Source organism: Lotus japonicus, chromosome 6 (assembly GCF_012489685.1).
Source record: "Lotus japonicus ecotype B-129 chromosome 6, LjGifu_v1.2".
NCBI lineage: Eukaryota > Viridiplantae > Streptophyta > Magnoliopsida > Fabales > Fabaceae > Lotus > Lotus japonicus.
In genome coordinates, this window is record NC_080046.1 from 46492198 (window position 1) to 46502843 (window position 10646).

A 10646-nucleotide genomic window follows, 5' to 3' on the forward strand; every position below is an offset into this window, starting at 1 on the left:
GTTTTACAAAATAGTTTTGGAAACAAGAAAATTAAAAACACAATCAAACAGGCCCTTAGTTTGCCTTTTTTATGGTCGATTGGTAGGTTAATTTGGTTAAACGAAAATGACAGGTTAGGCTAATTAATTTGCAAAATGATACACGGTTGGGTTTAAAGAATTAGATAAGTAATGTAATGCAATCCGCCTGGTGAATTAAAAGAATTGAACAAACGAAAAAACCAACATTCATAACAAAAGAAATCACTTGATTCAAAACCAACCCTGAACAAAACTCATGAAAATGAACCAAACTCAACAAGTAATCAGAATAAGACATCAACATTCCAAAACTCAATATTCAAAGCTTGAAAGAATGCAAACTGGATGTGGTTGCAGGTAATGAAGTTGGTTACTATGTGAATATCTTCTCTAAGCTCTTCCTAACTTTACTAATGAATCAAGCAGCTTCTAGATGACAAGCAGGAAATGTGATTCACTGAGAATTACATAAACAAGTTGGGCCTGGATGCCTTGTATGTTGTCTTGAGCTTCCTAGTTGGGGGCCTAATCTTCTTGTACACCAATGGGAACTTGATTTTGGAGTTGTGGAACTGCTTGGTGCTCTCCCTCTTGCAGAGTTTGGCTTCGACGGTGGCGGTCTTTATGATCTGGATGCATGGAGATCTGACTCTGTGACGAGATGCCATTTCATTGTACATGTGTTCAACAGCACCATTCAGAGTAGTGTCTCGGTATTCCTTGTACATGTTGTGGTATCCAGTTCGGCTTTGATATCGCAACCAAATTCCATAATTTTTAATCTTGGTAGGATTTTTCTCGAAGATCTGCAATCAGCAAAAAAGAAATAAATTATATCTCACTTTCTACAACTAGAACCTAGAATCCAGCAGGCAAAAGACAAAAAATAATCCTTCTCCAAGCACCATTTCATCCGGTTAAAACTGAATAACTGAACAAGAGGCATGTAAAAAGTCAGTTACAACATTCAACTAGCAAAATATAGTTTCACACTTAAAACCTCCTCTCTTAAAAATTATAGAATATTTCATGCAATTTTCCCAGCCTGTTCATAGACTGGTAGTAAAAAAACAAACCCCTTAGGAAATATCAGACAATGCCTCAAAACCTGATACCAAAGAAAACAGACCAATCCCCCACCCACCCCCCCCCCCCCGCCCCCCCGCCATGTATAACAAGTTCCAATTAATTTGAATTCTTCAATAAATGAGAAAGTAAGGGTGCAAAATGTGTCCAACAACAGATAGTTAAAAGCCCAAATAACTTAGAGTCAAACTTCCAACATGCAAAACTAGATGCCATTGTCTTCCACCATTTTCCAAAGTTTATATAACATTGTAAATTTATTTGTCCCCAGGACAGTAAGGATTCAGAACAGAAAGTATATATACCATGTACTTCTTTGAAAATATAAAGAGCCCTGTACAAAAGCTTCATTTTCCAAGTAGAAACCTATAGCTTATTCACAACCTACTGCTTTAATCAGCATGATGTTAAGTGGAATATAATATGACATTTCAGACGCATACCTCATTGATGGCGAGCACTTGCCCATTGCTTTTCTTGACTTTCTTAAGCTTTCTTAAGAAATACCTGCAGAAGATAAAACGAAAACATGAATTTGATCCATGGTGTCATGCTTTTCAGAAATCGGAAATAATGCAATTAATTAATGAATTAACAGAAACATCAATCAATTTCATCTCATTTAAAAGAGCAATGCAACAACTTGCCACCACAGAGGATACAAAACAACATTGACTTAACATAATAGTAGAGGAAGCATCACACTCATGTAATATGATGTTTAACATTGAACATCACCGGAACGGTCTTTCTTAAGCGCGAGTATAGCTAGCCCACTCTAATGGCATGCATTTCTAAGTGATGAAAAAAAAATTGCACTAGCTTTGACTATGAATGGTTCTCACCAACCTATCTAAACACACAGAAAATAAGCCTAAGGTTGATATTTCCAACTTTTTGAGCATTTTCAGAACACCCCATGATCAAACAGAATCAAAATGCCAATGTGAATGTTGTTACATACCAGAACTTGGATTTGGCACGGACCTCATTGGTTGCCCAGAGCTTCATCCTATAGATCTTAGGATGCACATCAGTTTCAGTAGGGAGAGCTCTCCCGACAACCTGGTACTGGTGAAACTGATACAACATAGAAAAAACAAAAACATTCCATTAGAAACTCGGCAATGTTTCAGGAAATTCAACACATGAAGCTGAATGCATTACCTTGAAGGCGACCATTTGGAATTGCAGAGAGGACGATCGCAGCAGCAAAGTTTGGTTTGGTTTGGTTTTGTGTGTGTAAACCAGGAGTAAGGCAAAATGTAAAACCCTAAATTGAATCTGAATAGTATTGGGCCATTTTGAAACTCAATTGGTTTGGCCCTTTCATGAAAGGGCATGTATTAGGGGTAACATACTGGGCTCATGGTCATCCCAAACATTTTTATTTCTTTTGCAAATTGTATAATGTTTCCAGAGGAGGGCTCTACTCAGTACTCACTCCAAGAGTAACTTTAAAGAGTTACTCCACACCCTCCCCCTCATCTCACCGTTTATTTTTTTATAATCTAAAGGTTGCTATTTAATCTCACGTGACCTTGTTTTTATCAATGCCTAATTCACTAACAGACTGCACCAAATGGATGGTTCCTGATGGCCGCCTCTGTTGCCTCTTTCCCCTTGGTGATTGATGGGAAGCTTGTTGTGATGATAGTATTTTAACGAAAAATTCAATCTTGATTATCATAACGTGTTTTTTCTCTGATCTTGCCTTTAATTCATTCCCAGCATACTGTATTTGGCCACAAATGAATCTGACTTAGAGTCCAGCCCCAAGACTTTTCCTCCTCCGACGGCATGAGTGTCCTTTAATTGAATCTAGCACTAGCACTACCATAAGAAACAGAAAGGTTTTGGTTTAATTTGGAACTAAATGAAAATCACAAGCCCGACCAACATATTATGAAATTTCTGTCATGAAAATTCATTACAATAAGCTTGATCAATTGAATTTAAAAAATGAAAGAAATGATTGGAAGGTGATTTGAGAAGGTGAGCGTAAGAAAAAAGGAGAATGGCCAAAGTGCACCCAGAGAAGCAAACATAGGATAGCCACTCTGTTTCGAGAAGAAAGATGCGCTAAGCAAGCAGGATCCAGGTTCACGTGAGGTTTATAAGTATGTAATCAAGTCCGTTAATCTTAAATAAAATTAACGGTGAGGTGAGGAAGAAGAGTAACTCTTTAAAGTTACTCTTGGAGTGAGTGGAGTCCTCCTCATGTTCCCATGAATATAATAAAACAAAAAAGCATTATTTTTCGATGTATAAAAAATCACAAAAGCATTAGTGGTAATGTAACACGAAGCAAAAGCACGAGCAATATAAGTTATCTAGTGCTGCATATATATAACCCTCTTTTTTTATTAGTGAAAACAATACTTATATTAACCCTCTTTTTTTAACACTATTCCCTTGCTGGTCTTTTCTTTCTTTCCTCTTCTGATGTTGTTTTATATTTCTTTCCCTGTACATTATTTGGCACCTCTGGTGCAGTATCAATGAAATTTAGCCTTTCTAAAAAAAAAAACACTATTTCATTGTTGAAATTTATGTTTTTTTCACTGAATTGATGCTATATTTTTTGTGAGGACTCCACATGAATTTTAATGAATGAATGAGAGAATGTTGGAAAAGTAGTGTGAAAATGAATGTTATCATAATTTTTCTATTTTTTCTTCAAAAAATAGTAGTTATATATCAATTTTGTTGCACATATTAGATACGTGCAAATTTAAATTTCGTTATAAATTATATATCATAGATCTTGGTCCCCCTTTTAACAAAATGCAAACTCCGCTTGTTGCGTCCACTTCGGTTTCTTATATGAATTGTTTGTATTGTTGGCTTGGTCATGATGTTTATCAGTTCGGTCATTACTTGTTATTCAGTAACTCAAAGGGTGTTCAATTTCTCACCTCAATCACCCAATTTAACACCCTACCCAAACATAATAAACCCCAAAATATTCATCTTGCAAAATAAACCCTGAACCTTTCTCTCTTTTCCCTTCACTCTTACTCTTCACTTCACTCTCACTCTTCAACATAGGGTGCATTGATTTGTTGGGATATCTATGTTTTCACATCTAGGGTTCTAAATCTTAGAATGTCAAAAAACACTTCCCGGATTTACAAAACTCGGAATATAACTTATCTCGGAATAGTAAAGTATTGTACCAATTTGAGGTGGGGTGAGAATTTGAGTGTTGAGGTGGGAAATTGAACTCCATAACTCAAGCTCAAACTCGACCCAGTCCAGAGTCTTATTATATGCCACCGTAGCTTTTGTTTAAATTTGTGAATGTTATCAAATGAAGACTATACAAGGGAGAGGGAGTGAGAGAGGAAACGAGAAGCAAGATTTGGACAAGTAATATTGTGGAATGAGAGGTGTGTTGCTTGGTGCAACCACCCTTCTATATATAACATTAAATACATATGGGCCAAGCCAACCGACTTTCTAGCATAGCCTATATACCCAAATACACATGCTCATCCAAATTATATATAACAGTGCAATCGTTTATATTTATAACTCCCTTTAATAATGTTAGGATTCACAAAATTAAATTATAATATTAAATCACAAAATTTGGTTCGAACTAGTGAGTAGTGACCCATTGACTCGATATCTTAACCGAACTAATGATCGGTCTGAGTTAAAATACTATTAGCAAAATTCACGTAAATCTAGTGATTAATTGAAAATTTGCCCTAAAAAATTGTAGTGAAATAGTGTAAGCGAAAAAATAGATGATAAAGCTGCTAAACCTGTCACAACCAACCCTTGCAAAACATATAAGCTACCAACACGCTTAGCTTTCCATGGGTCAATTATATGAAATTACAACACCAAAACTTACTTGTTGAAGACCTGATTTTTTGGAAGAATAATTATTGTTCTTGATTCAGGATACGTCCAACGTTGAGCGATCATATCTTTATTTGTATCTCACACTAGCTCCCTTTCACAGCTTTTAATGGAGCTATGTGGAGTCTTTAGTTTTCTAATTGAACGATTACAAATGAGATATAGTCATATCAGTTATAACTTTTATCCCAACTCATTATGGATTTAAGAGTTACGAACCACACTTCAACCCACACCCATCAAATTATAGATACTCAGAGCTAATAATAACAAGATAACCTACCTATGCACCCATCAAAATAATAATAAATTAACCAAATTTTCATAAAATAAAATAATATATAATTAATTGTTGCCCACGAAATGTTTGATAATTCTAACAAAAGTACATCTTTGGTAAAGATATAGAACTTTCTGTTTTTCCTAGATGTTGGTGCCGTGTGCACATGTATCCCTCAATTAAACGGGTCAAGTATAGTTGAACTCTATTTATTTTATTCCAACTAACTCATTGTATTGACATAGTCCTTGTTTGCGTGCAGATTTTCTTTGTTTCGAATTAAAATCATGCGGCATACCTACCAGAAGAACAATTGACTAATATGTTGACGTCACATATGGGAAACAACCATATTCCATTTGACCTTTTATTCAAGAGAAAATATGATTTCAGATAAGAAGCAAGTTCATTAGTTAATTATAGAGAATGGTCCACGAGAAAGTAAACTAATAACATGTTGCAGGCTTGCAGCCTGTTAAGCACCGACACAGATACGGAAACCAGACATGGATACTGATATACTGATATGTATCATGTCTAAAATATAATTAGACACCATGCAAGAGTATAAATGACCCACAATAGTGGGTAAGGTGACTTGTTGTTACAAAAAATAAAAAATAGAAGATTACAAAAACACCCTTCAAATTATTCTTTCTCTCTACCACAATCCAGATCTCCTTTCTCTCCCTCCTTTCAAACTCCTTCTCTCTCTCTTCAAAATTTCGTTCCCACACATCTGCACCTCCTTTTTGCCTCCCCCTTTACAGAAATGCTATGCATAAAACCAATACTCTGTCATATTTGCAAACCAAAACGAAATTTCTGTGATGTGGGCTTCCAATTCGAAAATGGGTGTCGTTTGATGGAATCCTTTTCGCCTTGAATACTCACTGGCGATCCACTGAACTTAAATTTTCCTGAAAATTTCATGAATTTGCCGAAATTTCAATTATCTGGGAGTTAAAGTTTTGATCAGATCTGATTAATTAGTCCACGCTGCCAAAGAAAATTGGTGGGATCTGACTTTTGTATTTTGCTTGCTGAGATGATGATGGATCTACTGCAACATTTCTGGGTTTCCTCTCTCCTAAACCCATAAAGAGGAAGAAGTTGAACAAGGGGGAGAGTGGAGGAAAAAGGGGAAAGGCAAAGAGATTATTTTACAGTGGTTTTCCGAACCACAGCGCTGGAGCTCTGTGACCGCCGACGTGGTGGCAAAACGGTGGAAGGCTGGTCGGAGGCGGCGGCTTGGTGACTGAGCAGGTGCAACAGATGTGGAGATTGAGAATGTGTTGTCGTCCTTCCTGGGGCTTCCAGAGTACAGAGGTGGAAAAGGGAAGAGGGAAGGGGAAGAGATGAGGGCATTAGAGTCAAAGTGTAAACAAATTAAAATAAATTACAAATACAATACTACCATTTCACCAAGTTCCCCATAAGGCATCTTTATAGCATATTCCATTTCTGTGGCTGATAATATGTCATGCACCGGTGCAAGACCCACATCCTATTGCACCTTATCCTCCACCCCAACATCTTAATATTTTTTTTCTTCTAATTATCTTAATATTATTTGTATATATAAGACACCAACATCTTAATATAATTTGTGTACTTCTACAATATGTGTGGTACAACTTACAAGGTATTGAACAAGTGAAATTCTTATATAAAGTCAGATAGTGAGTATAGAGTGACCTATTGTTATACTATTTGTCAAGTTATATATTTGTTTTTAATTTAAGTTGACTTTTTTTAAAGTTATTCAAATATAAAATATAAGTTATTAGCTAAGCATCTAAGTCGTGTGAGCGAGGTGTTTAAGCTGTTAAAAAATTATTTTTTTAATTTTACACTTGATGAGTGTTGTACACTTAGATATGCAGAAAATCACAACATGTCAGTTCATACTTGATCAAGAGAGTAGAGACTTAGTATAGAAATGTTGCCATTGCAAATTAATGAAGCCAGGTTTCTTTTAAGCAAGGAGCAAATTTCCTTTGAGAATACAGTATATGAACAATAAGATGATTCTTTAAACAATAGTCATTGACAATATAATATCAGATTGAAGGAGACAATGAACTCAAAATTGAAGCACTTAAATGTGTACAAAACAATGAAATGTTTGTGTTCATAATGACCATGTTCCTATAATGACCTAAAGCCAGTTCTATATCACCTGAACAAACTGAAAACTTGATTTCTCTTCTTTCTTCTGTATATATCACTTTCCATCTATGGGAAACCCAAGAAAAAAAATTCAGAATTGCCATTTCAAAGTTATTCTCCTATTCTCCATTAAACATCAGCACACTTCATTGGAGCATAGCCAAGTCTAGACTTGTTCATATCATACAAGATGTGAAAGTTCTGCTGTTGGTAGTTTCCAATTATTGAAAGAGCAGACCTAGGAGTCCCCAAAATAGCCAAACAAACAATTTCTTCTGGTTCAATCTGGATAAAATAGTTCTCCACAGGAAAGTCCCAAACTGCTCCATCAGCAAACAATATCCCAAACTCAGGAAGCTCCATTTGTTCAACTCCACTCACATTATAGCATGGACTTAGAGGAGGAAAGCCTTCAACAATTGAATAGCCCTTAATTTTCCTCATGAATGCCTCCTTAATAATCCCATAAGCAGGTTCAGCAAAATATGTCAGAGTGGTGCCAGAATCAATTATTGTACCACCACCGCCGCCGCCATCTTCTGACAAATCCCAAGTCTCTTCTGGTATCTCTAGCACTTCACCACCAACCATAACAGATTTTATCTGAACATAGTAAAATGTGTCAACTTGATTCTCTTTCTCTTTCCCACCAACAAAAGAAGTGAAATTCAAATTTGGGTGGCTGAGAAGCTCATTGTCCTCACCAAATATCAACTTGCTGCTTGAATTGCTGTTCCTATCCACAAGGCAATAGGAAAAGGAATGGCCATATAGTGATTTCAGCTGAGAACTAAATGATAATGGTCCTCTCCCTAAGCCTAGTAACCCTGCAGCACCATGAAATAGACCTCTATTCCAGTGACCGCAACCAAACATCACATTCTCAACAAGCTTCATCTCAGGCTTATTCCCAGTAAGATTGACTGTGAAAGTTTCCAGTGCAAAATCCCCAGTTGTGTTGGAACTATCACCATACCAATAGAAATATGGACAGCTCTGATTCTCAGCCTTGCAAGGGTAAGGAGGGTCTGGGGATGACACCAATTGGCACTGAGGATCATGACAAGTTATGTTCTTGAAAGAGGTGGAATCTTTGGGATCATAGTATGGTCCATTTTGCTCAAAACAAGCATAGCAAGGAAGACATTGAATCCAGTTAAGGTCACTGCCAGTGTCAAGTATCAGAGAAAAATGTTTAGGTGGTGTTCCAATAAACACATCCATGAAGTACTCTCCAGAGCCAAGACTCACTCCTGAAGCCAAGGTTGCCACAAGATGATTGGAACTGTTTCCTGCAAAATATTCTGCAGGAGAAACCTCTGGCTTATAGGGCTTCTTTGATTGTTCTTTTGCTTTCTGAAGCCTGGAAATGGTGTTTTGGTTCTTCTTTTCTATGACCCTTCTGTGAAGGGTTTGAATTCTGATCAAGTCTCTCACTACAAATTCAGCTACAGAATTTTTAGCCTCAGCTTCTTTGCTCATTGGCTGATGTCTCAGGTGGAGTTTCATAGATTGCTTGTGTTGTTTTGTTGCAAGAAAAAGTTCTCCCTCAACATCATCATCATCATCAACTCCAGAATGCCCCAGTTTCTCTGACTTTGAGAAGCTACACCCAGTTTCTTCTGAAGAAGAAACAGAATTGAAGCTTGATGGCTCAGGTAACTTGATTGCAGCAAGAGAAGAGCCGTTCTTACTGAGACAATTGTGATTGTGATTCTCTGAAATGGGTTCCACAGTGCAGGAGTTCAAAAGAAGGAGAAGCAGAATGGGAAAAATCTTCAAAACCATTGGTATGATGAGGTCTTCTTTGCTGAAAAAGAAAGGTAGATGCAAAATCCAGAAAGAATGAAACTTGCAACAATTCTGAGCTTTGAAAAAAAAAAAAAACAGGAAGGGTTGTCAAAATTCAATCTCAAAACCAATCAGAAATTGCAAAATTCCCCAAAGAATCAAACTTTGAATGAGAAAAATGAAGGTAGAGGCCTAGAGGGATTATATTGAAGGAAGCCAAAATGCTAAAGCTGGATACTTTCAAGGCCTAAAATGACAGAGAGAGAAGAGAATGAAAGAAGAGGAAGAAAGTGATTCTTGGTTCTAGTTTTATCAAGAACAATTGATCCTGTTCTACACCTGGTAGATTTTCAGGGTGTTTTTGAAAGAAAAAATATTATGAGTTACTTGAATGAAGGAAAGAAGTGATTTGAAATGTTGAATCAATAAATGCAAACATGCTCAAAGAATAAAAACCAGAAACTTGGTTTCATTCATAAAAATCAGTTTGAAAAGATTGATGATGAAAAATCAAATTTTAATGGGAATATATATAAATGACTAGTCTTCCAATCTTATACTCTTGCAGTGTATTTTCCTCTCAGTTTCCTTCAAACCCATATCACACAGGTTTAGACCTTACCATATAGAAAATGACACATTTGTAAATGAACCTTTCACAAAATCCATAGTACATGAATTTAATTGCACTTTAGCTTTTTAATAATTCATATAATTAACTTTTTATCTTGAAATATTGGATGACAAGTAGGTACAGTGTTTCCTACATTGGCTGCAACTACAAAAAGTCAAAGTGAAAAATGGAAATGTGTGGTCACTGGTCACTGGTCACTGGTCAGAGTTTGTGAACATGTCCCTGTCTCCATTGCTGACTATAACCTGATAAGTATTTTTCCCTCATAACTTCATTTAATTAATAATGTGATCTATTTTTGGATTTTTGAGACCAAATGTTGAGTAAGATACTAAAACGCAGGTCATTGAAATGGATGTTAGATAATCTTGACTTCTTCTAGTCTTTTGAAATTGAACGTTGATAATGGGTACGATAACAACTACAAACAAATGGATACTCGCATGACACTCTACTGCCCAAGTTGAGGAAAAGGATTTTTGAATAATTAAAGTGAAAAAAGAAAGAAACAATTCGAGATTGTTTTTTTTTTTGGTCTGAATAGTATGGATTATATTCCATTGAAAAGCCTGGTACAACCATGTGCGTAAAGAACTTTTTTTTAGAGGGGTGAGAAGGAAGTGCATTTTTACAAAAAGAAGGTAAATTTTTTGAATATATGACATTCAATTAGTATATTATTATTTTACATTGTCATTGCATAAACATTAAACTTTGCTTTTAATAATAAACTAGAAACTACTATTGAACAAAAGTGACCCTACCCTACCCTCCCCTCCCTCCATTTCC

The 10646-nt window shown here is 36.0% G+C and overlaps 1 protein-coding gene across 1 annotated transcript; it reads right to left on the bottom strand.

Annotated features, from left to right (window-relative positions):
- Positions 1-302: 302 nt before the first annotated feature.
- On the bottom strand, positions 303-9711 carry LOC130725425 (aspartyl protease AED1-like). Its single transcript, XM_057576653.1, has 6 exons — positions 7568-9711; positions 2844-2916; positions 2275-2417; positions 2072-2187; positions 1551-1614; positions 303-827 (listed from the first exon to the last, which is right to left on the bottom strand). Exons 1-6 carry the CDS (start codon positions 9218-9220, stop codon positions 486-488), a joined length of 2391 nt encoding a protein of 796 aa, XP_057432636.1. The 5' UTR covers positions 9221-9711; the 3' UTR covers positions 303-485.
- Between the last annotated feature and the right edge of the window lie 935 nt (positions 9712-10646).